The following is a 27368-nucleotide window of genomic DNA, read 5'->3' as shown; positions in this document are numbered from 1 at the left end:
AGGCATAGTCACTCTTCCTTTGTCCCGGCGGGTGGACTTCAGAATGTCAATCTACTTTCATCCTGGTAGCAACGGCTTTCCCCTACATCGCACTGGCGGATGAACTTCCGAATATGCAGGGGCAGGCTATGTCGCTCTCCTTTTGTCCTGATAGCAGCGGCTTTCCTCTGCATTGCACCGGCTGGCGGACTGCACAGTATGCAGAGGCAGGCAGCGTCATTCTCCCTACGTCCCCACAGCAGTGTCTACGGGGATGAATAGAGAGTGATGCTGCCTGTCTCTGCATATTGTGCAGTCCACCTGCCGCATGTGCGATGCAGATGAAAGCCACTGCTACTAGGACAAAGGGAGAGCGACATAGCCTGCCTCTGCAGCAGAGCCTGGGGACATCGGAGGGAGGAAGGAGAGCGCAGACACCACTAGACCGCCAGGGATATTGAGGAGGGCACGGTGTGTGTCACTTAATTCGCACCATAAGACGCACCAAGATTTTCCCCTATTTTTGTGAGGGGAAAAAGCGCTTCTTATGGTGCGAGAAATACGCTACTAATTTTTATGTTTACATGTATTTTAATTGTTACAATTTTTCTCGATAGTGGACCGTTAAGCATTTCTAATAAATGAAAATTTACTATCATATGCATAAAAATGGGAAGCCACACTAAGGCTTTGAAATAAACCTGTGTTATGTGCAGAATACATGTACAGGTATAAGGAATAAGGACTTGTCTGCTATAGGTTTTTTTATTTGTGGTCTGTAGATCTAACTCACATTTTTAGTATATCCTGGGGCAACAGAGCACAATAAATCCATGTCCCGTCTTTGCCCAGGTAACTGTATCTGAAATTGACTGTTAGTTCCGTAAGTGTATGTCCTGCTTTAAACTTTCATTGTTACATTAGTGATTTGCAAACCGCAAAGGCTTGGGCCTAGGGTGGCTGGACATAGAGGAAGAATTGTGGCTTATAGAAGGGGAGACTGCAAATAAAAAAATTAAGGCAGCAAGTGGAGAGAAACAATGGGTCTGCTGCACATGAAAGGGCAGCCATAAAAATATAGCATAAGGTGTAAAAAGTATACATCAGAGCTTGCCTGTCAGAATATATGCAATACAAGACTAGAAACAGCAATAGTAGCAGCTTGGCAGGAAGAGGTAAGCACAAGATAGGCTTGAGCCTCACTTCAAACAGATAGAAAAGGCAATCTCAGGGGAAGGCGAAATTGCACTTGAGCTAGAGCTATCTATGTTCACAGGATTTGGACAAAGGATCTCTTTTAAGTGAATGTGCAGGGAAATTACTATCCTACATGTCAATGAAACCTTTCAGCATTTGCACGTTACTTTGGTAACCTTTATAACTGAAACTAGCGACCATTAGCATGCAGTGTACACTGAAGGTAATCTTAGATTATGTAGTTTTCATCATATGTACAGTTTGTATTGCCAAGGTTTATCACTGATGTATTTTATGATCATAAATATTAGTAATTGATTTCACATTACCTTGGCAGAGGTTTCAAACCATGCGACAAATCCATTTTCTTTACAAAAGTGGTCCATCTGGGAAGAGCTCTGTATGCTGTTCTCTTTCTTTTGATCACACTTATTAGCCAGAAGAATTGCAGGTATGGGTCCACCACTTGGAAGGAAAACTTTGCTATCCAGGTCAGATTTCCACTTCGTGATGGCTTCAAAAGTTGATCCTCTGGTCACATCAAACACCACAAATGCCCCCACAGCCTCCTTGTAGTACACTCTGGTCATATTTCCAAACCGCTCTTGACCTGAAAGATGGCAATCAATATTAAGCATAAATATTTCTATTGGTATATAGATAATTAAGGACACCTGAAGACACAACATTTGTACTGATATTTATCTCTTCCGGATTGCAGTGATTGAAATCTACACCCTGTTTGCGTTGCGTTATTCCTGCCAGGGAGAAGTTTTCACTCACTGCCGCCGCGGGGTCCTCTCGCTCTAACCGATCCCGCTGCTGTCCGTTTTGCTGCACCCACTCATTCTGCTGTTACACTTTTCATTGGCTCCTTACCCGGTGATTGTTGTGAGTCAATCACAGCAATAACAGGTCTTAAAAGGCAAGACAAATAACATTCATGTGTTTTTCTCCTGGCGGACTCAAAGCGCCAGAGCTGCAGCCACTAGGACACGCTCTATAGGCAGTAGCAGTGTTAGGGAGTCTTGCCCAAAGTCTCCTACTGATTAGGTGCTGGCTTAGAGTCAAACCCAGGTAGGTCTTCTGTGTCAGAGGCAGAGCCCTTAAAGAGAACCCGAGGTGGGGATCTTAGAAAGAAATCTATACACAGAGGCTGGGTCTGGCTATAGTGCCCAGCCTCTGTTGCTAGTTGAATCCCCCCTAAGTGCCCCCTGCGTTCCGCTCTCCCCCATAAATCACGGCCGCGCTCTCGGGCATTGTTTACCTTACTAATTTCCCTCACGCCGCTCCCCCCGCCTCCTGCAGAGCGTCGGTCCTCGCCCGCGTCCCTTCCCTCCAATCAGCGGCGAGGGAAGGGACGTGGGCGGGGACCGCCGCTCTGCAGGAGGCGTGGGAGCGCTGTGAGTGACACTAGTGAGGTAAATACAGCCCGCTGCGACACGCTGTGTGTCGCCAGCGCGGCTGTAATTTATGGGGGAGAGCGGAGCGCAGGGGGGACTTAGCGGAGATTCAACTAGCAACAGAGGCTGGGCACTATAGCCAGACCCAGCCTCTGTGTATAGATTTCTTTGTACGATCCCCACCTCGGGTTCTCTTTAACCAGTACACTAAGGGCACGGACAGCTCTGGTCTTAAAGTGGCAATAGCCATCCAGTCCCAAAGTGATTAAAAAATAAATAGTGCACTGTAATATTTTAGGCCTCGTTCCCACTATACGCTCTGCCGTGTGCATTTCGGCAGCACTTATAGTGTGCAACGTGCAAGAATGGTAGAAGTGCATAGACAGCCCTTCTGCTGTTCCCATCATATGCGCTATCGCACTGCTGCATGCATTTTACAGGAATCACAGCGCTGAGCCATTCACTGTAACTGATTGTGTTATTCTTACTCGCGGTGTGCAGGCTTTCTAGGCTGAAGATGAAGCAGACCTTGTTATGAGAGGACAGCTATAAGCTCACCTAAATCTAATGCATCTATGTAGTCAGTATGAAACCAAACCACAGCTATGAGGAATGTCTACAGAGAAGTTATGAAGGCACATTATTCATAGAACAAAAAAAAAAAGCAGAGGGCAGTGCAGGGAACTTGCTGATGTGTATAATGCACTGTATGTTATACACAACTGTTTTCTTTTCAACCACCAGATGTCACCATTTTCATTTAAGTTAATTATATTGCCTTTTAAACTTGACTGACATTTTTACTACAATTATCTATTTAATACGTTTTATTTTGTGTTGGCATTTTCTATTTCTAAGAAATTTGAGTAAGCCGATTCCTATAATTGTAACCTTTAGGCACGGTTCACAGTAGTCAGTTGCATAATGCACGCGTTATGATAAGTGTTAACTGCAGTGGAGGCTGGACATAGACTTTAACCCTCCTGGCGGTTTGCTAAAAAAATCGCCAGGGGCAGCAAATCTTTTTTTTAAATTTTTTTTTTTTTTCATGTAGCGAGACAAAGTCTCGCTACATGATAGCCGCTGCTCAGCGGCATCCCCCCAGCCCCTCCGATCGCCGCCGGCGATCAGGAGATCCCGTTCAAAGAACGGGATCTCCTGGAGGGCTTCCCCCGTCGCCATGGCGACGGGGCGGGATGACGTCACCGACGTCATCGACGTCGTGACGTCAAAGGGGATTCCTATCCACCCCATAGAGCTGCCTGGCACTGATTGGCCAGGCAGCGCACGGGGTCTGGGGGGGCGGCTGCAGCGCGACGGATAGCGGCGGATCGGCGGCGATCGGGCACTGCACGCAGCTAGCAAAGTGCTAGCTGCGTGCAGCAAAAAAAAAAAAATTATGCAAATCGGCCCAGCGGGGCCTGAGCGGTGCCTTCCGGCGGCATAGCCCGAGCTCAGCTCGGGCTTACCGCCAGGAAGGTTAAAGAGACTCCGTAACAAAAATTGCATCCTGTTTTTTATCATCCTACAAGTTCCAAAAGCTATTCTAATGTGTTCTGGCTTACTGCAGCACTTTATACTATCACTGTCTCTGTAATAAATCAATGCATCTTTCCCCTGTCAGACTTGTCGGCCTGTGTCTGGAAGGCTGCCAAGTTCTTCAGTGTTGTGGTTCTGCTATGAACTCCCCCTTCAAGGCCCCTCTCTGCACACTGCCTGTGTGTTATTTAGATTACAGCAGCTTCTCTCTTCTCTTTTACAAGCTGGATAAATTGTCCTCTGAGCTGGCTGGGCTTTCACATACTGAGGAATCACAAACAAGGGCAAAGCTGTTTGCAGGAAGAAAAGAGCAGCCTGAAACTTCTGCATGAGAACTGCAGGGGGGAAGAAACACACAAATGATCTCTTGGGATTCAAAAGGAATGCTGTATACAGCCTGCTTGTGTATGGATGTATTTTTCTATGTGTGGACATACTGTACATCAACCTACTTCCTGTTTTGGTGGCCATTTTGTTTGTTTACAAACAAACTTTTTAAAACTGTTTTTAACCACTTTTAATGCGGCGAGGAGCGGCGAAATTGTGACAGAGGGTAATAGGAGATGTCCCCTAACGCACTGGTATGTTTACTTTTGAGCGATTTTAACAATACAGATTCTCTTTAATACAAAGCCTGCATGCAGTGAGTTAGAATAACGCTATCAGTTACAATGCAGTACAGTGAACAGGCCCATAGAATTGTATGGGCAGTGAACGGACACGCAGAATTATTCTGCAACGCAACTAAGCACTGTGAAGTAGCCTTTAAAGGGAACCTAAACTGAGAGGGATATGAATGTTTCCTTTTAAACAATACCAGTTGCCTGGCAGCCCTGCTGATCTCTTTAGCTACAGTAGTGGCTGAATTACACATCTGAAACAAGCATGCAGCTAATCCAGTCTGACTTCAGTCAGAGCACCTGGTCTGCATGCTTGTTCAGGGGCTGTGTGGCTAAATGTATTATAGACACAGGATCAGCAGGAGAATCAGGCAACTGGTATTATTTTAAAAGGAAAAATCCATATCCTTCTCAGTTTAGGTTCCCTTTAACCACTTTACCCCCGCGCGTACGGATTTCTCCGCCCCTTTTTCCATCCTTTCACCCCCAGGGACGGAGAAATCCGTACTTTGCGCACTCCCGCCGCTGTCCGCGCTCCCGCTCGTAAAAACGCCGCCCGCCGCTAGTAAACACGCCGCCGCCCGCTCGCCCAGAGATCAACGAACGGGAAAATCCATTCCCGTTCGTTGATCTAAGCCCCGCAATGATCTGCTGCCGCTCGGCTGAGCAGCGTGATCATTGTGAAAAAATAACAAAGTCCCAGCCTCTTTCTACTTCCTGCAAGCGTCCGGAAGGACGCTTGCAGGTCGCATGAAACAAATTGGTAATGTTGCCATCTTGTGGCCAAATAGTAAAACTACACCCTAACCATTTTTTACACACAAATAAACTTGTTTTACACAAAAAATTAACTCCTTACCTCCCACACTCCCCAATTATTTTTTTTTTGTAATTAAAAAAAAAAAAAATTTACAATTTAAAAAAAATACATAAATAGTTACCTTAGGGACTGAACTTTTTAAATATTTATGTCAAGAGGGTATAACACTGTTACTTTATAAACTATGGGCTTGTAATTAGGGATGGACGCAAAACTGAAAAAAATGCACCTTTATTTCCAACTAAAATATTGGCGGCAAACATTGTGATAGGGACATAATTTAAACGGTTTTATAACCGGGATAAATAGGCATATACATTTAATGGGTTTTAATTACAGTAGCATGCATTTAAAAACTATGAAGGCCGAAAACTGAAAAATAATTTTTTTCCCACATTTTTTCCTATTTTCCCATTAAAACACATTTAGAATAAAATAATTCTTGGCATAATGTCCCACCTAAAGAAAGCCTAATTGGTGGCGAAAAAAACAAGATATAGTTCATTTCATTGCGACAAGTAATGATAAAATTATAGACGAATGAATGGAAGGAGCGCTGAAAGGTGAAAATTGCTCTGGTGGTCAGGGGGTAAAACCCCTCAGTTGGGAAGTGGTTAAAAGTAAATCGGGGAAGGGGAGTTTACTTTTACTTACCTGGAGTTTCTTTCAACCCCCTGTAGTCTTTTAGGTCCCTTCGTTGTGCTGCTCTCAGCAACGTGACCAGCAAACTACCTACAGAGCATGCTCTATCCCGGCCGTGCGCCTCCTTGATCATTCCTGCATTGTCAAGAGCATTCTGTGCATGTACAAGTCATTACGAATTGTGCATGCTCATGCCTTCAAGAGTGTGGATAACTGAGACTCTACGGTATACCGGCACTTATTCTTCGGATGAAGAGATTGTTGTAGCCTCATGAAAAGGGGGATTTCACCAAGCATTAACTCCATTAGTCCCTCTCTAGGCGAGTCAAGCCCAGAAACAGATAGAGTATACTCAATGGATCACAGTTTAGCACTAGAGATGGTGAGTGAGATGCTAATCATTTCAAGTCCATTCAAATTCTATACTCAAATGTATGCAGCTTGGAACTGGTGCGCCAGGACAGGAAGTGCCTGTGAATGGACTAATGCCAAGCTGCATACAATTTGCATTAAATTACCCTGCAAGGCGGGATAATTAGCATCTCATTGACCATCTCCAGTTACAAGGTTTACGATGGCTAAAGTCTAGATGCATAAAGTCTTTTGTCCTGTTATGAAAATATGAAGGACTTTAGTATTTTTTATACATCACATGATTTGTAAAGTACTGCTCTAAAAGTTAAAATGTACAAAGCAGAAGCATTTGTATTTGAAAATGTTATGAAGAGAGTAATTGATATACAGTTTATTCAGTCAGCTTTCTGCTTCTCCGTTCATGTGGCTGCATCCGTGATTCTTTACTTAGAAGTGCCCACAGGGATGCAATCTCCAAGCATTCCCTGTATTTTGGGTCTATCCCTAGGGAAAAATGACGACGCAAGTGCTGTGGTTCTTCTACCATGCACACCTCTACGTTAACTAACATTTGTACTGCGTCAGGCTTAAAGCGCTTGAAGGCTGCAGCTACTAAGGGCACTCTCGATAGGCCACCCTGCAGTGTAAGGGAGTCTTGCCTGAGAACTCCTTACTGAATAAGTACTGGTTCTAGCCAGGATTCGCACCCTGGTCTCTAATGTCAGAGGCTTCAGTTTTTGTGTTCTCAATTCACATTGTTTTTTGTTCACATTAGATTATTGTGGAGAGGAGTCACATGCATATGAAACTACAAAGCACTACAGTATTAGCAAAAAAAATTGGCTCAAAACTTCAATTCAGTTCAGTAATATCATCCACACAAGGGAAAATGTGAACAAGTACAGCTGAAATTACTATCATTCTGACTGAATTATGAGGGCAGAATGAGTGCTATAAAAAAAGAGGGGCAGAAGTACAAAAAATTCTTGTCTTAGCAATCGTTAACTCAAATAAACGTGTTCAGCCATTATCATATTGCATCAAAAAAATGGCCTTACATACAAGGAAATTGCTGCCAAGAAACTGAAATAACCACTTAAGCCTGGGACCCACTAGCAGTGCTTTTCTGAGCGCTTGTGATTTGAAAAGCTCTTGGTAATGTAAAGCTGTGTGTGCGATCCCACTTGAGGGATGCAATTTTCTAAAAATCACCCATAGCCTTACATTAGCAAGAGTTAAAATGACAAGTGCTTAGAAAAGCCTTAATCCAGGCATTACATGGTCATCAAGAACTTCAATGTGAGAGGTTCAATTGTTGTGTAGAAGACCTCAGGATGTCCAAGAGTATCCAGCAAGTGCCAGGACCATGTGTCTGCTACAGAATGATGATGTAACTAGTGCAGAGATTGCTTAATATTGACAGCAGGTGGATGAGAGTGCAACGGAACATACAATGAGTGAAACAGCTTAGATAGAAAAACCATTGACAAACTAAAATTCTGCTGGTACAAGGACAAGACAGCAAAGGACTGGTGCAATGTTTCTACTTCTGTTATATACTCACCTAATGGATTATTAGGAACACCATACTAATACGGGGTTTGACCCCCTTTCACCTTCAGAACTGCCTTAATTCTACGTGGCATTGATTCAACAAGATGCTGAAAGCATTCTTTAGAAATGTTGGCCCAAATTGATAGGATAGCATCTTGCAATTGATGGAGATTTGTGGGATGCACATCCAGGGCACGAAGCTCCCGTTCCATCACATCCCAAAGATGCTCTATTGGGTTGAAATCTGGTGACTGTGGGGGCCATTTTAGTACAGTGAACTCATTGTCATGTTCATGAAACCAGTCTGAAATGATTCAAGCTCTGTGACATGGTGTATTATCCTGCTGGAAGTAGCCATCAGAGGATGGGTACATGGTGGTCATAGTTACATAGTTATTTTGGTTGAAAAAAGACATACGTCCATCGAGTTCAACCAGTACAAAGTACAACTCCAGCCTGCTCCCTCACATATCCCTGTTGATCCAGAGGAAGGCGAAAAAACCTTTACAAGGCATGGTCCAATTAGCTCCAAAAGGGAAAAATTCCTTCCCGACTCCAGATGGCAATCAGATAAAATCCCTGGATCAACATCATTAGGCAATACCTAGTAATTGTAGCCATGGATGTCTTTCAACGCAAGGAAAGCATCTAAGCCCCCTTTAAATGCAGGTATAGAGTTTGCCATAACGACTTCCTGTGGCAATGCATTCCACATCTTAATCACTCTTACTGTGAAGAACCCTTTCCTAAATAAATGGCTAAAACGTTTTTCCTCCATGCGCAGATCATGTCCTCTAGTCCTTTGAGAAGGCCTAGGGACAAAAAGCTCATCCACCAAGCTATTATATTGCCCTCTGATGTATTTACACGTTAATTAGATCTCCTCTAAGGCGTCTTTTCTCTAGACTAAATAAACCCAGTTTATCTAACCTTTCTTGGTAAGCGAGACCTTCCATCCCACGTATCAATTTTGTTGTTCGTCTCTGCACCTGCTCTAAAACTGCAATATCTTTTTTGTAAAGTGGTGCCCAGAACTGAATTCCATATTCCAGATGCGGCCTTACTAGAGAGTTAAACAGAGGCAATATTATGCTAGCATCTCGAGTTTTTATTTCCCTTTTAATGCATCCCAAAATTTTGTTAGCTTTAGCTGCAGCGGCTTGGCATTGAGTACGATTATTTAACTTGTTGTCGATGAGTACTCCTAAGTCCTTCTCCAAGTTTGATGTCCCCAACTGTATCCCATTTATTTTTTATGGTGCTAGACCATTGGTACGACCAAAAAGCATGACTTTTTTCAACATTGAATTTAATCTGCCATTTATGTGCCCATACAGCCATCCTATCCAGATCCTGTTGCAATATGTCACTATCTTCTTGAGAGTTGATGATTCTGCACAATTTTGTATCATCTGCAAAAAATAGCAACATTGCTCACTACTGCATCTACTAGGTCATTAATAAATAAATTGAAGAGCACTGGACCCAGTACAGACCCCTATGGGACCCCACTGCTAACAGTCTCCCATTTTGAGTACGATCCATTGACCATAACTCTTTGTTTTCTGTCCATTAGCCAGTTCCCTATCCATGCACACAGACTCTTCCCCAGTCCTTGCATCCTCAACTTTTGCACCAGACTTTTTGTGGGGAACAGTGTCGAAGGCCTTTGCAAAGTCCAAGTATATCACATCTACAGCATTCCCAATATCCATATTAGCATTTACTACCTCATAAAAGCTGAGCATGTTAGTCAAACAGGACCTGTCTTTAGTAAACCCATGTTAATGCTGAGAAATAAGATTATTTTCTACTATGAAGTCATGTATAGTATCTCTTAGTAACCCCTCAAATAGTTTGCATACAACTGATGTTAAGCTTACAGGTCTATAATTTCCTGGATCAGATTTTTTGCCCTTCTTAAATAATGGGAAAACGTGCGCTGTCCGCCAATCCACTGGGACTCTGCCAGTTGAAAGAGAGTCAGAAAAGATAAGATAAAGGGGTTTATCTATAACTGAACTTAATTCCCTTAGGACCCGAGGATGCATGCCATCCGGGCCAGGTGCCTTGTCTATTTTTAATTTATTTAGTCTTGCCTTCACTTCTTCCTGCGTTAAGTATTTAATATTACAGTTAGAAGATTGAGACTCTTCTGCCTCTGTAATTTGCAATAGTGCTGTTTCCTTTGTGAAGACAGAAGCAAAGAAAGCATTTAATAACTCTGCCTTACCTTGGTCATCCACCATTGAGTTCCCACCCTCATCCTTTAGGAGTCCTAACAGTTGACCTTTCTTTTTTTAGAGTTGATGTACTTGTAAAACTTTTTTGGGTTAGATTTGATATCCCTAGCGATTTGATTTTCAGCTTCGATCTTTGTCAGCCTAATTTCTTTTTTACAATTTTTATTGCACTCCTTATAATTGCTTAATGCAGCCTCGGTCCCCTCCTGTTTTAGGACCTTATAAGCATTCTTTCTCCTCTTCATTTTATCCCTAACCTTTCTATTCATCCATAGAGGCCTTTTTTATTCCTAGACATTTTGTTTCCATATGGGATATACATACTACAATATTGATTGAATGGAGGAATGGACACAGTCAGAAAATGCTCAGGTAGCCTGTGGCATTTAAATAATGCCCATTTGGCACTAAGGGGCCTAAAGTGTGCAAAGAAACATCCCCACACCATTACACCACCACCACCAGCCTGCATAGTGGTAACAAGGCATGATGGATCCATGTTCTCATTCTGTTTACACCAAATTCTGACTCTACCATTTTAATGTCTTAACAGAAATCTAGACTCATCAGACCAGGCAACGTTTTTCCAGTCTTAAGCTGTCCAATTTTGGTGAGCTTGTGTAAATTGTAGCCCCTTTTTCCTATGTGTAGTGGAGATGAGTGGTACCCGGTGGGGTCTTCTGCTGTTGTAGTCCATCCGCTTCAAGGTTGTGCGTGTTGTGGTTTCACAAATGCTTTGCTGCATACCTCGGTTGTAACGAGTGGTTATTTCAGTCAACATTGCTCTTCTATCAGCTTTAAGCTGTCGGCCCATTTTCCTCTGACCTCTAGCATCAACAAGGCATTTTCGCCAACAGGACTGCCGCATACTGGATGTTTATCCCTTTTCACAACATTCTTTGTAAACTCTAGAAATGGTTGTGCGTGAAAATCCCAGTAACTGAGCAGATTGTGAAATACCCGTCTGGCACCAACAACCATGCCACGCTCAAAATTGCTTAAATCCTATGGGGGTCTACACCTCAGCCATACCCCAAGACCAGACAACAGGCCTAGGGGAGGGGTGGGCCTACTCCTCTCACCATCCTGCACCTTCCGTGTCCTTACCCCTCCCCCTTCTCTTTACTTTACCTCCTTTGAGGCCCATGTTATCCGCCTCTACCATCCCCTCCCAGCCATTATTGCAGTCCTATACCGCCCCCCCCCCCCCCTCCAGTACAATATCGCACTTCCTAGAAAACCTTCCCTCCTGGCCCCCACACATCCTGTCCTCTGACCTCCCAACAATCATCCACGGAGACTTTAACATTCCAATTGATGAGCCTACCAACTCTGCTGCCACTCAGCATCTCTCGCTCACCAACTCCCTTGGCCTCACTCAGCATACTAACGCCACAACCCACAGTGCTGGTAATACTTTGGACCTAATTTTCTCCAAAGCCATCGCACTTACAAACCTGAACATTACACCATTCCCCATCTCCGACCACCACCTCATCACCTTCACCCTCACTCCATCCAGCACACCCTGTCCCCCTCCCCAAACTGGACGTTGGCAGAGAGATCTGCGCAACCTTGACCCCAATGTACTAGCCACACCCCTCCACTCTCTCTCCTCCTCCCTCCCCAGCCTAACCTGCCCCAACGATGCGGCAGCTCAATACAACAGTAACCTCTCCGCATCCTTAGACCATGCTGCTCCCCTGACATTTCGTACCAACAGTCGCCCCAACCCCCAACCTTGGCACACTGCCCTCACAAAAAAACTACAAATTGAGACACGAGCTGCAGAACGCAAATGGAGGAAATTCCGCCACAACAATGATTTCCTGGGATACAAGACCAAGTTGCAGACGTACCATACTGCCCTCGCTGATAGCAAACAGATATACTTCACTCGCTTGATCGCTACCCAAGCCTCCAACCCACGCCGTCTTTTTGCCACCTTCAATGCCCTACTTAACCCCACACCTCCCCCCCCCCCCCAACCTCCACCCTCTCAGCCACTGACCTATCTAACTACTTTATCAACAAAATTACAACCATCCGGAGAGATATTTCTCTCCTCCACTCTATTGCCCCCGCCTCCCCACCACATCAGACTCCTGCCTCTTTCTCATCCCTAACCTCCTTCAATCCTGTCACGGTGGAGGAAGTCAACGAGCTGCTGGCAACTTCACCTGCCACTTCCTGCCCCCTAGATCCAGTCCCATCTGATTCTCTGCGCCCACATTTTTCTGATCTGGCCCCTGTCCTCACCCACCTCTTCAAGCTCTCCTTCTCCCATCTTCCCCTCCATATTCAAACAGGCCACTGTGCTTCCCCTGCTAAAGAAATCTTCACTTGACCCTGCTCTGCCATCCAACTATCGCCCAATCTCTCTCCTCCCTTTTGCCTCAAAAATTCTTGAACGCCTGGCTCACCAACGCCTGACCAACTTCTTTAACTCCAACTCCCTTCTCGATCCCCTGCAACCTGGTTTTCGCACATCCCATTCTACAGAAACTGCCCTCACCAAAGTGTTAAACGACCTTGCCCTTGCCAAAGCCGAAGGTAAATACTCCATCCTGCTCCTCCTAGACCTCTCCTCGGCATTTGACACTGTCGACCACTCCCTCCTCCTCCACTCCCTGCAGCTAATGGGCATTCAGGACCTAGCCTTAGCCTGGATCTCCTCCTACCTCTCCAACTGCTCCTTCACAACATTTTTCAATGGCTCCTCATCTACTCCTACACCCCTCTCAGTTGGTGTTCCTCAAGGTTCCGTCCTAGGACCACTACTGTTCTCACTCTATACTGCCTCAATTGGCAAAATCATCTCCTCCATGGTTTCAATTACCACCTGTATGCCGATGACGCCCAGATATATCTCCACACCCCAGATCTCTCCTCCTCTACCATGGACAAAGTCTCTGCCTGCCTCACATCCATTTCCTCCTGGATGGCTGCCAGGTACCTAAAGCTTAATTTGGACAAGACTGAGCTTCTAATATTCCCACCCCGCACAGCTGCAACTCACCCGGATCTGCACGTCACTATCGAAAATACTACCATCCGCCCTACCTCCCAAGCCCGCTGTCTAGGCGTTACTCTGGACTCTGAACTTTCCTTTACAGCCCACATCCAAGGTATTGCCAGATCCTGCAACTTCCACCTCCGCAACATCTCCAAGATCCGCTCCTACCTGTCCCCTGACACCACTAAACTCCTTATTCACGCCCTTGTCATCTCCCGCCTAGACTACTGCAATTCGCTTTTGTCTGGCCCCCCTCTAACCATACTGCCCCACTTCAATTGGTAATGAACGCGGCAGCCAGACTGATAAATTCTTCTCACCGCAGCGCCTCTACAACTCCGCTCTGTAAAGCACTACACTGGCTCCCCATCAGCTTTAGGATCAAGTTCAAAATCCTGTGCTTGGCCTACAAATCAGTGCACAAGACCTTCCCGACCTACATCTCTGATCTGGTCCACAGGCCCATACCAGCCCGCCCCCTCCGATCCTCCAATGACCTGCGCCTAGTCGCACCACGCATAACTCAGTCACATGCACGATTGCAGGACTTCACCAGGGCTGCCCTACTCTCTGGAACTCACTCCCACCAGCCGTCAGACTCGCCCCCACCTTTAATACCTTCAAACAAGCTCTCAAGACTCACCTCTTCACGCTCGCATACCCCCCTACACCAGCACCATAATATGTCTGTTAGACACCCTCTCAAAAGATGCACCTATTGTCTCCACCCCACCCTTTAGATTGTAAGCCTCTGGCACGGCCCTCCTCCCTAATGTATCCAGCTTGATTATGCAATCTTACTTACAACCACCCCTCTTGTAGACTCGAATAGTCTCTATTTTGACCTATGACACTGTATTGTTATCAAATCATTTGCATGATCTTGTTTTGTTGTGAGTTTCCGTATGTTCTACCTGTATGTTAACCCATTTATCTATTGTGCAGCGCTGCGTAATATGTTGGTGCTTTATAAATATAATAAATAATAATAATAATCCCCTTTCTTTGCTTTCTGACATTCAGTTTGGAGTTCAGGAGATTGTCTTGACCAGGACCACACCCCTAAATGCATTGAAGCACCTGCCACGTGATTGGTTGATTAAATAATTGCATTAATGAGAAATTGAACAGTAGTTCCTAATAATCCTTTAGGCGAGTGTATTATCGTTCTAAACGTTTGGGCTAGAAAATAAAATTATCCAGAGAAAAAGGAGAACACTACCATACATCCTGTGTAGTGCTAAAAGTGACCGTCTTGAATCAATCCTTGTGTGGGGTTGCTTCTCAACCAGGGGAGTGGACTGACTCTCAATCCTTTCCAAGCACACTGCCCTGATACAAAGCGTGGTATCAAAATGTCCTCAATGAACAACTTATCCCAGCCATCTGTTCATCATGTTTATTTTCCAGCAAAGCAATTATAATAAAGTGGCTCAAAGACCTTAGCAGTGAAATTTTGGAAACTTCCAAGATCTTAATCCCACTCTTGTGGTCAAGCCTCAAAAAGCAGGTGAACAAGCAGAAACCCACAAATTGCGACCAACTCCAAACACTAGCAAGGCAAGAATGGGTCACCATCAATCAGGTGCAGAAGTGGTTATCCAGAATAATAGAGCAAATTACAGACGTTCTGAAGAATGGTCAACACTTGAAATATTGGCTATGCACAAACTTGACAACGGCAAAACTTAAGAAATGTTTATACTTGCACTTAAAGGGATACTGTAGGGGGTCGGGGGAAAATGAGTTGAACTTACCCATGGCTTCTAATGGTCCCCCACAGACATCCTGTGCCCGTGCAGCCACTCACCGATGCTCCGGCCCCGCCTCCGGTTCACTTCTGGATTTTCAGACTTTAAAGTCTGAAAACCACTGGGCTTGCGTTGCCATGTCCTCACTCCCGCTGATGGCACCAGGAGCGTACTGTGCAGGCCCAGTATGGTCTGTGTCTGCGCAGTTCGCTCCTGGTGACATCAGCGGGAGTGAGGCCACGGCAACGCAGGCGTAGTGGTTTTCAGACTTTAAAGTCTGAAATTAGAGAAGTGAACCAGAGGCGGGGCCGATGCATTGGGGAGTGGCTGCGTGGGCACAGGATGTATGTGGGGGACCATTAGAAGCCCTGGGTAACTTCAACTCATTTTCCCCCGACCCCCCCTACAGTATCCCTTTAAGCATTTTTAGGGGATACCTTTTCCTATGGTATGCTGAGGGAAAAAATAAAGTTTGCAAAACAAAATCTGTGTCGCTGCCAAAATGCTAGGACTGTACATGGTTTAGTAGAGTTTGTTACAGCCCTAGTTCTCCCTCCTATGTGTTTCATCGTTAGTTAAAAGTTGAATAGTGCACTGTCCCATTACTAATTTTTATATTTCATGCAGACATTCCAGAGAAACTCCCTTTTGGTACAGTCAAATATCTTTACAGGAAAAGATTGGCTGTTTTCCCCTTACAGCTCCTTCCAGACTACCTCTAGTGGGTGAAGGTGGAATGGGGAAGAAGTTTGGAAAGTTCACGGACTACTGTTTACTCCAGCTAAGCTGAATTTTACATACACAAAACAAGTAAGGACTGCAAACCTAGCCAGCCAGCTGTGTATAGATACTCTCCTACTTACAAAAACACTCAAGTTACAAATAGATTACATTTATCAGCCATGGCATTGTATTGGAGTAATTACTTTGAGGCTGGCAACAATGAGTGAATGACTAAAGGTGGCCATACACTCCTTAAAGAGAAACTTCAACCTAGAATTGAACTTTATTCCAATCAGTAGCTGATACGACTGATTTTGTGCTGAAACCCCTCCCACAAGAAGCTCTGAGTACCGCGGTACTCTGGGCAAACTGCCACAATGTAACAATGCTCACCGACAGGAATTAGCTGTTTACAGCTGTCTCTAACAGCCAAAACAGCTAGGAGCAGCTACATAACCTGCCCACAGTAAAAATGTCACCATGTAATAAATGTCAGAATGTAAATCGGGGAGAGGAAAGATTTTACAATGAGCAAACACTGACTAAATCATTTATACATAATTATGGTAAAAAATGAAGCACTTTTTTTTACTACATTATTTTCACTGGAGTTCCTCTTTAAGTGGCCCATACACCTAACGATTTTCCCGCCGATATACAGTCGATCCCATCAGTGATCGACTCGGCTGTGAAATCGCCACGCACACCGCTGACAGAACAATCGATTTCCGTCCGAAATCGATCGTTACCGTTGATCCGTCCGTGCAGGAGATTTTACTCGATCGCCGGCGGGTCGGGAGTGCGTCGATAACGGCGTTCGAATGCCCGACGACCATCGCAATACAGCGGGTATACATTACCTGCTCGGAGCCGGCGCGAGTCCCCTGGTCTCTGCTGTCTTCTTCTCCGCTCCGGACCGTTCCTGCAGCTACACAGAACTTCCTATCCCGGCAGGAAGTTTAAACAGTAGAGCGCCCTTTACTGTTTAAACTTCCCCTGGACAGGAAGTTCAGTAGCTGCAGGAACGGTCCGGAGCAGAGAAGAAGACAGCAGAGACGAGGGGGCTCGCGCCGGCCGGAACAGGTAATGTATGCAGGGTGGGGGCGGCAGCTCCACAGATTGTGATCGGTTTCAGGCTGAAATCGATTCACAATCTGTTTGCAGTAAAGGTGGCCATACGATCCCTCTCTGATCAGATTCGATCAGAGAGGGATCTATCTGTTGATCGAATCTGATGGCAAATCGACCAGTGTATGGCCACCTTTAGATTAGCATCAGATAGATCATCAGATCTCTGATTTATCTGATGTGTTGGGAACATTTTTTACTAGGAACAGATTTCCAATAGATTTCAGTATGAAATCTATTGAAAATCGATCTGATGGCATTTGTTTGCCATCAGATTTCAATTAGGTCCAATTCAAAATGATAAGCCACCTCAACAGATCCACCCAGATTTTCCATCATGTCTGATCGATTGAAATCGGCCACAAATCGATCGGGCAATCGATTTGCGATCGATCGGCCGATAATCGGCTGAGTGTATGGGCCCCTTAAGCTCAATCGTGAAGGCCACTTATCTCGATTGTCAACATTGACAAGACTAAAACTGATGCAAGAAGGCTGATGGCTTGCTGTATGGGAACTTTAGGCTTCATTTAGCATCTAATTTGAACAGACTTAACACATTGTGACAAGCTGAAAATGTGATGCATGTCCACTCTGTGGTTCCTAGGAAATCTCACAGAAAAATGAATGCAATGGCAAATTAAGGTGTGTACAAATAGAGAGAATGTCAGATTCATAACCTCGACTGTGACAAATCTTGGCCTTGTCATTATGCCCGGAACCAAAACCGTCTCAGATGGAAACACGTGAACAAGCCACTGGCCAAAAAAATAAATCTGGGTCTGTCCCTCAGTGGGAAAAAGTAATGTTTCTGTTGACAATTCCTATTGCATTGTGGTCTGCTGACTACTGTGCACTTTCTGAAAATTGTTTATGCAGACCCAAAAGGAAGAAAAAAGACTGGATTTGCTCAAGAAAAAAGTGTAGGTTACAAATCCTGGCCACATATTGCTGCCATTGCATTGGCAGTAATACCGGATATTGGTGGGACTGCAGTGGAACAACCTTCATATAAATCAGTTTTAGGCACTGTGTGATTTCTGAACATTCCCAATGCCAGAGGACTACATGGAAAGTTGTTTTCCTCAGATGATAAAAGCGAAAAGCACCACTATGGCAATGCTAAAGGTAATGTCACAAATCAACTTGTCTTTGGATTGTTTTTAAAATGTATTCAAGGTGAAGAACGCTATTTTGAAAGAAAGAAATGTTGCAAGCCTGTGGTGTCCTCAGAGTAACCCTCAAGTCTCACCACTTTTCAGTCAGCCGTCATATTTAGATGTGTGCTTGAAATTAAGCTTAAAGCAGATACCACAAAATGTCATACAGTTACACATTTTAACAACACAACATATAACACATATTGAACCGCGTCTCCTGTAAAGTTGTAATTACCTTCCGGATCTACGTTGTAAATCAGTCCAGGGGCTCCATGTCCATGCTTCTGGCATGTAGTCCCCCCCCCCTTCCCCCTCAGAAAAAAGCCCAATGGCAATTTCAAACTTGAGAACACCATGGCATTTCTCAGCGGGGTGGGGCTGCACTGCAGATGCTGGCAGGCATCGGGCCCCAGGACTGATTCCCAACAAGAAGACCCAGCAGGTAATAACTTCTTTACAGGAGAAGAGGTTCTGTTCAATGTGTTATAGGTAGGATATCCACTTTAAAATTCCTTTAGATTGTAAGCTTGGCAGGGAGGGGCTCTCACCTTTTTGTGTCTTGGAATTTGCTATAATCATGTTAATCATGTTATTTTTGTCACTAATTACTGTATTTACCAATTCTGTATTATCATCAGTGTCTATATTTTGTGTATACCATTGTCTAATACGATGTACCCCATCATGGGCATAACAATCACCCCTGAGACCCCTGCAATCGCAGGGGGCCCAGAGCCTTTGGGGGGTCCTCCCTCTCCCCAACCGCAAGTGCAGCCAATTAGCAAATAAAACCTCTTTTTTCTCTCAGAAAAACTGTCCCTGCCACCTCTTCCCACCATGCCGAGTAGCAAGTAGCGGGAGCGTGTGTAGTTTTTTCCTGATTCCAGACACTGCTTCACAGCAGAACACTCTCTGCTGCCATTTGTTGGCTCCCAATAACGTGACCCACATGGGGTTCCAAGGGGGCCCCATGCTATAATTTTTGCAAGGGGTCCCTATTAAGTCTAGTTATGCCCCTGTACCCCATTGTTCGTACTTTCTCTGTATAGCACCACTGAATATGTTGGTGCTTTATAAATTAATAACTTTTAAAAACTGCTCTACAAATAAAAATATAATAAAAATAAAATTCTACTGGCTTTAACAATTATTTTGCAGAAGAAAGACAAAGCCCTATTTTACTATAACATAGAAGAAAGAGAAGAGCCTTATAACATTTTTGCTTAATTAATGTAATACGGAAATATTTAAAAAATGTTTGCATTTCTGGTCTGAACTCAAAAGTTAAGCATGAAGTTTTAATCCATTTAGTGCACGTCTTGGAAATGCTAATTACTGCAGAGGTTAAGGCAGGTCATGTCAACACAATTCCTAGGATAATCTTTTGTTTCAAAGCAAGAGTGTATTTCTTGATATAAAATATATTCAAGCTCAACTAAACCCAAAATTAAACAAGGTAAATTCTCAAAGCAATCCTGCTGATTACCGCGAATAAAAATGTGTTGACTTTGGAACCAAACCCTTCACGTTGAAAAATGCATAGTGTGGCTGTGCACCTATCCATGAAGACTTAAAGATGAATGAAGAAAAATGACTATTTTCCTTACAATATTAATTTATAAATTAAATCAGTTTGTCCATTGTAAAATCTTTTTTCTCTTTGATTTACTACAGAAATTTATCACAGGTGGCGACATCATTAGTCCTGCTAAGTGATCACTGCGGATTGTTCATTTACTGAGAAGATACTGCTTGCTTAGCAATTGAAACCACCATTACTTCCCATAACGCAACAAGGGTCACAGGCATAAAACTGTTAGGGCCATGGCCCTGACATCACACTGTGGAATAGGTTTCACCACAATATCGGCCATAAAGATGTCCATGACGATATAGTCAAGAAAAGGTAAAGATTTCTTGTGGGTAAGGGGGCATCAACTACTGATTGGGATGAAGTTCAATTTCCTCTTTAAGATACAGACACACACACAATTACTGTCGCCAGCAGGGGTTTGGTAATTAATCTCTTGGGTGACCTTCAGGGCAGGGTGTTGTACAGATGTGTCCCTACAGCAATCTGGATCTTTTAATGACTCATGGGGGCCACTGTTTACGCAGTAGATTCTCAGCAGAAAAAGCTCCAACAGAACAGTGCAGTGCTGGGCAAACTACGGCCCGCAAGCCACAACCGGCCCGCGTGCGCGGCTTCTCCGGCCTACTGACAGGCGGCTGAATCCCCCCCCCCCCCGTAAAATTGAGAGCAGGCAGCGGGGGATTTGAAACTCACCTTGCTCACGGATGTCCCGCATGACGTCTCCATGGCAACTTGACTTCACATGACATCAGGAAACACCAGCATATTGCTCGCTGGCACATTCTGACAACACATCATGTGACGTCTTGTTGCCATGACGACGCAGCGCCGGACATCCATTAGCAAGGCGAGTTTCAAATCCCCCGCTGCTCGCTCGCAATTTCACAGGGAGGGAGGGTTGGAATTTGAAGACTGCTGCCCGAGACGCGTAAACTTTGCCCAGGCCTGGTCTAGCATGTGTATGAGGTTTTTAGACCGCTAATGTCTAAACATTTTACTGTGAGCAGGTCATGGTGTTACAATTTCTCCCCACCTCTTTCATGTGAACCTCAAGTCTGCATCTTGTAGTGGACACATTTTCTACTATGAAGTAGGACCACTAGGAATCTAGCCTGGCATCTATTTTTTATTCTACTTTGGGTTTCACATGGTCATTTCTAATTAATCTGCCCGCTGAGTCCATCCAAAGTAGAAGGCCACAGTAAAGTTTGCAAACAAAATATGTCTTTTGAAAAAGGTATTTTTCCTATAATTTGCATTAGCTAGTTATAATCAATTTTCAGTGCAGTTGAAGTTTAAAAGACAAGGGATAAATTGTATATTAAATTGTTATTATATGCAGTTAAAAATGTATATTTTAATGATTAAGCTGCATGACAGAAATATATTACAATCTGAAATGGATTTCTTTAACTGTAAACCAGCACTGACCAGTCAGTCACATCAGAGCTTGTTTTACTACAGCAATGTAACTTTTTAAGAACATCATGTGAATTGATCCATACAGCATTCAAGGAATAGCTAACGGGTTTACACTTCTGTAGAGAAGACATTTTCTAGGCATCTGTCTGAAATGACTATGTAACAGGAGTAAAGGGCTATTTCAGAAACTTTATTACCTCTCTGTGAAAAGTATTTACACCACATGGCCAATGGTACATGAACACCACATCCATTTGGCAAAGACAGGCTGGGATAGCTACTAGTGTAGTGTGTAGTTTTATTAGCATCAGGCTTTGTTTTGGTCTCAAAACCAGTTACCATGTTAATATAGCTTTAAAACAGCTAAGCTTTGGCATTGGTGAAATAATACATTATTTCAATCAAATACAGCATTAAACCGAGGAGTTAGACTCTGGAGGGGGTAGCAGCCAAGAAGGGGGGGCAACACAGCGGCTGGGAGGGGGCTCGTCCCCCCTCCCTCACCTGGATCCCCCCATCCTCGCTCCTCCTCTAGCTATGTCCGCTATAGCAAAATGGCAATAATGAACAAGTGGGGAAGCATTACCTTCTTTCCTCTGCTCGCCGTGTGACTTCCTGCAATGCCGCCACCAGAGGGTGGCATTGCAGGAAGTCGTGTGGCAAGCTGAGGAAGAAAGGTAATTGCTTCCTCGCTTATTGCCATTTTGCTATAGCGGACATTGCTGGAGAGGGAGTGGGGACGGGGGGACTCAGGTGAGGGGTCGACCCCCCCTCCCTGCCGCTGTGCCCGCTGCCCTCCTTCCTTGCGGCTTCCTCCTCCAACATACCAGGACACCTATGGGGGTGACCTATGAGTGGAGGAGCAGGCAGTAGGCAATCCGGATCTCCCTCCGTTTAAGTGTAGAGGGAGATCAGTTTTTGCATTGCCTGCCACTATCCCTCAATGTTAACCGGGGTCTGTGACGTCCCAACAAATCCGGACCCTCCGTTCAGTTTTTCAAGCCGGATCCCCTGGATCAGTTTTTTAATTAGGTGAAGACGGCTTCTATTTTTAACATTGGTATCCGTGGCTTTAGTTTTAGTCTGGGCCCAAAAACTGAGCCACGGATACATTTTAACAAGTGTGAACCGGCCCTTAACGTAGAATTCCACTTTTGTTAAAATAATTTCTATACATACATATACTGTATACATACATAAACACACACTGAAATGTGCTCCATTTCACATTTGATTTATATCTAGTAAGAAATTGTAATCTGCACATGCAAATAAAGGTGGGGCACGAAATACTTGTTGCAACAAGTTAATACACACGGTTTTCAGGTTTAATGGTATGTGACATAACTTAAGTAAAATGAAGCACGTATGACCGATGCGTTTAGCCACTGTAAATTAATACATGGTTCTGAAATAAAAGGTTCATGCTCACATGAGTTATTTGAGAATGCCACTAAACTTTTCACCAGTGAAGACAGCAGTTTACCAAATGTTCATTCAAACTTGTACTAACAGAGCAAAAAATATTAATGTGGAGTATTTTGACAGCTGTAGTACAAGCTAATTAGGAGTACCTGACCCAGTGAATGCTGTGATGAGTGTCACTACTGAAGTGGGGGTGAATTGCTATGGTGAATGCATGCACTTGTGAAACACAAAATGTGGTTTTAAAAGAAAATGACAAGAACACACCAAATGGGTACAAGGCCCTACGTGGCAGAGGTCCATACGATGCTAAAGGTTCGACATGCACAGAGCGAAGCAGGGAATTTGGGCAATGGTGGCACGCATAGACCAGAATGTTAAATGCAGCTCTAGTGGCTCCCAGGGGATAATTTGGGGCGCTGTGATTTTTCAGCAAGGGGGTGGTTAGGGTTAGGCATTGGTAAAGGGAGGGCTCCCATGAGAATAGCGTTAGGTGTTACGATGATAAAATATTGGTAACATGTACAGATATTTTCATTATGAAAATTACAGTGGGGTCCCACAGGGGTCTGTACTGGGTCCGGTGCTCTTCAATGTATTTATTAATGACCTAGTAGATGCAGTAGTAAGCAATGTTGCTATTTTTGCAGATGATACAAAATTGTGCAGAATCATCAACTCTGAGGAAGATAGTGACATATTGCAACAGGATCTGCATAGGATGGCTATATGGGCACATAAATGGCAGATTAAATTCAATGTTGAAAAATGTAAAGTCATGCATTTTGGTCGTACCAATGATCTAGCACCATACAAAATAAATGGGATACAGATGGGGACAACTTGGAGAAGAACTTAGGAGTACTTATGGACAACAAGTTAAATAATCGTATTCAAAGCCAAGCCGCTGCAACTAAAGCTAATACAATTTTGGGATGCATTAAAAGGGAAATAAAAACTTGAGATGCTAGCATAATATTGCCCCTGTTTAACTCTCTAGTAAGGCCACATCTGGAATATGGAATTCAGTTCTGGGCACCCCATTACAGGAAAGATATTGCAGTTTTAGGCTGCTTTCACAGTGAGACGTTACAGACGCACGTTAGTGCAGCCTGTAACGCAGCCCACCGCACAGTAATGAAAAATCAAAGGGCTGTTCACAGAGCCCACGTTGCGCTACATTATAAAGCAGCACGTCAAGTTAAAGTGCTGCGTGCTGTATGTTATAAGCGGCTAAGCCGCGTTAGACTGTTTGCACATGCTCAGGGATGTTGGAGGAGGAGGTCTCCCCGCCGCCTCCTCAGCCAGGCACATGGCTAATTAATATTCACTGCACTCAGTGACGTGCAGTGTTTACTTCTGGAGCGGCCGCTCTGTGCGGCGATTGGCTGGCAGGAACACGTGATGCAGCATGCGTCCAAGAGTATGCATCACGGCATCACAGGACGCACGAAGAGCCGCTTAATGCGGCTCAATGTAACGTCCAGCTTCAACCCCACTATGCGTTGCGTTAGGGGCACGTTATGCGACCTTAACGTGGCATCTAACGCAACGTCTTAGTGGGAAAGAAGCCTTAGAGCAGGTGCAGAGACTAGCAACAAAATTGATACGATGGATGGAAGGTCTCACTTACCAAGAAAGGTTAGATAAACTGGGTTTATTTAGTCTAGAGAAAATAAGCCTCAGAGGGGACCTAATTAACATGTACAAATACATTAGAGGGCAATATAAAAGCTTGGTGGATGAGCTTTTTGTCCCTAGGCCTTCACAAAGACGAGAGGACACAATCTGTGCATGGAGGAAAAACATTTTAGCCATTTATTTAGGATAAGGTTCTTTACAGTAAGAGTGATTAAGATGTGGAATGCATTGCCACAGGAAGTAGTTATGGCAAATTCTATATCTGAATTTAAAGGGGAACTGAAGTAAGAGGTATACGGAGGCTGCCATATTTATTTCCTTTTAATCAATACCAGCTGCCTGGCAGCCCTGCTGATCCTCTGCCTCTAATACTATTAGCCATAGCCCCTGAACAAGCATGCAGCAGATCAGGTGTTTCAGACTTTAAAGGCAGATCTGACAAGACTAGCTGCATGCTTGTTTCTGGTGTTATTCAGATACTACTGCAGAGAAATAGACCAGCAGGGCTGCCAGGCAACTGGTATTGATTAAAAGGAAATAAATATGGCATCCTCCGTATACCTCTTACTTCAGTTCCCCTTTAAAGGGGGCTTAGATGCTTTCCTTGCGTTGAAAAACATCCATGGCTATAATTACTAGGTAATGCCCAGTAGTGTTGATCCAGGGATTTTATCTGATTGCCATCTGGAGTCGGGAAGGATTTTTTTTTCTCTTTTGGGGCTAATTGGACCATGCCTTGTAAGAGTTTTTTGCTTTCCTCTGGATCAACAGGGATATGTGAGGGAGCGGGCTGGTGTTGTACTTTGTTTTCTGGTTGAACTCTATGGATGGATGTCTTTTTTTCAACCCAAATAACTATGCAACTGCCCAATAGTAGAATATCGTAATTTTACCAATATTCTACTACTGGCCATCTCCCGTGTCTAGATTATTGTGACACCCTTTTTACATGTACGCTGCCCAAAGGCCATGGCCATATTATAGAGCAACAAACACGGCTTACACACAAAAAACTAATTCTACCAATACCAAAATACTTTTTTTAGCTTCAGTTTGCAGTCAGCCACTCATTGGAAAATTATCTGCAAAAATAAGTTGTTCCTTTATGCAAAGCAAATACAGTGATGTGAAAAACTATTTGCCCCCTTCCTGATTTCTTATTCTTTTGCATGTTTGTCACACTTAAATGTTTCTGCTCATCAAAAACCGTTAACTATTAGTCAAAAATAACATAATTGAACACAAAATGCAGTGTTAAATGATGGTTTTTATAATTTAGTGAGAAAAAAACAAAAACTCAAAACCTACATGGCCCTGTGTGAAAAAGAAATTGCCCCCTGAACCTAATAACTGGTTGGGCCACCCTTAGCAGCAATAACAGCAATCAAGCGTTTGCGATAACTTGCAACGAGTCTTTTACAGCGCTCTGGAGGAATTTTGGCCCACTTATCTTTGCAGAATTGTTGTAATTCAGCTTTGAGGGTTTTCTAGCATGAACCGCCTTTTTAAGGTCATGCCACAACATCTCAATAGGATTCAGGTCAGGACTTTGACTAGGCCACTCCAAAGTCTTCATTTAGTTTTCCTTCAGCCACTCAGAGGTGGATTTGCTGGTGTGTTTTGGGTCATTGTCCTGCTGCAGCACCCAAGATCGCTTCAGCTTGAGTTGACGAACAGATGGCCGGACATTCTCCTTCAGGATTTTTTGGTAGACAGTAGAATTCATGGTTCCATCTATCACAGCAAGCCTTCCAGGTCCTGAAGCAGCAAAACAACCCCAGACCATCACACTACCACCACCATATTTTACTGTTGGTATGATGTTCTTTTGCTGAAATGCTGTGTTACTTCTACGCCAGATGTAACGGGACACGCACCTTCCAAAAAGTTCAACTTTTGTCTCATCGGTCCACAAGGTATTTTCCCAAAAGTCTTGGCAATCATTGAGATGTTTTTTTAGCAAACTTGAGATAAGCCTTAATGTTCTTTTTTGCTTAAAGGAATACTAACCGTATATACTCGCATATATGCCGAATTTTTGAGCACAAAAAATGTGCTGAAAAGTCACCCCCTCGGCCTATATGCGAGTCACCTGTTAGTGTCTGTGGTGGGATTGATCATAGGGCTCAGCGGTGATTCTGAGCAAGCTTGCTGTGCCTGCAGAGACGGTTTTCTAGTGATCGGGGCCGAAGAGGAGCGCACAGAGAACATCTGATGACAGATCCCATGCCGGGGGAGAGCAGATCAGCTGCTGTGATACAGAGCGAGCCTGCAGTGCAAGATGCTTCCAGCTGATCGGGGCTGCACGGAGTTCAGCTGATGAGAGTGAGAGATTACATGCCCGGGGGTGTGCGGATTAGCGGCGATCGGATGCCCGGGGAGATCAAAGCAAGAGCAATGATTGTCCACCCAGAGAGTCACAGCAGGAGCGCTCCTCCATGTACATAATCTCGCACTTCCTGCTGTCTCTGCACCTTGCGACCCCATTGGCTGGTAGAGTATAGCCAATGGGGTCGCAAGGTGCAGACATGTAATCGCTCCCTCTCATCAGCTGAACTCCGTGCAGCCCCGATCAGCTGGAAGCATCTTGCACTGCAGGCTCGCTCTGTATCACACAGCAGCTGATCTGCTGTCCCCGGGCATGGGATCGCTGCCTGTCATCAGATGTTCTCTGTGTGCTCCTCTTCGGCCCTGATCACTAGAAAAACGTCGCTGCAGGCACATCATCAGTATGCACAGAACTCACCAATGCACTGCATTCTGTGAGGAAAGGTATGTACGGTGGTTCATTTTTTCAAAACTGTGATTGTTTAATAATTCAGCTCTTTTTCTTGGGGTAGGGGGTAACTACTAATCACATTGTCCCACAGCAAAATGTGGATGGAATTTCCATATTACATACATGTCCTTCCATGTAGAGCAGGGTGGCTCCCATACTCTCATACTAGTGTGCTTTAGCAGGACTCTATATGCTAATTAATGAATGGTATGAATGGGCTTGGTACTGGTGGTATGAGTGTAGGCAGGAGGTATCTGCTACACAACTCAATTGTGTTGCTTCTCTCAGCACCACAAAAGTAAACATTTGCGCTAACAAGTGTTGAAGCAAAGAAAAGCGAGGAGGGGGTTGGGAGGGGAAGCCTCAGGAGCTGCTACA

The 27368-nt window shown here is 44.3% G+C and overlaps 1 protein-coding gene across 1 annotated transcript in view; it reads right to left on the bottom strand.

Annotated features, from left to right (window-relative positions):
- Positions 1-27368, bottom strand: part of RAB32 (RAB32, member RAS oncogene family) — a 97775-nt gene that overhangs the window by 14044 nt on the left and 56363 nt on the right. The window contains exon 2 of the mRNA XM_068231984.1: positions 1506-1786. Coding sequence (XP_068088085.1) covers positions 1506-1786 — 281 coding nt within the window. The remainder of the gene's footprint in view (positions 1-1505; positions 1787-27368) is intronic.

The sequence above is a fragment of the Hyperolius riggenbachi genome, chromosome 4 (assembly GCF_040937935.1).
Source record: "Hyperolius riggenbachi isolate aHypRig1 chromosome 4, aHypRig1.pri, whole genome shotgun sequence".
Classification (NCBI taxonomy): Eukaryota; Metazoa; Chordata; class Amphibia; order Anura; family Hyperoliidae; genus Hyperolius; species Hyperolius riggenbachi.
This window is presented reverse-complemented; position numbering and strand designations above follow the sequence as displayed.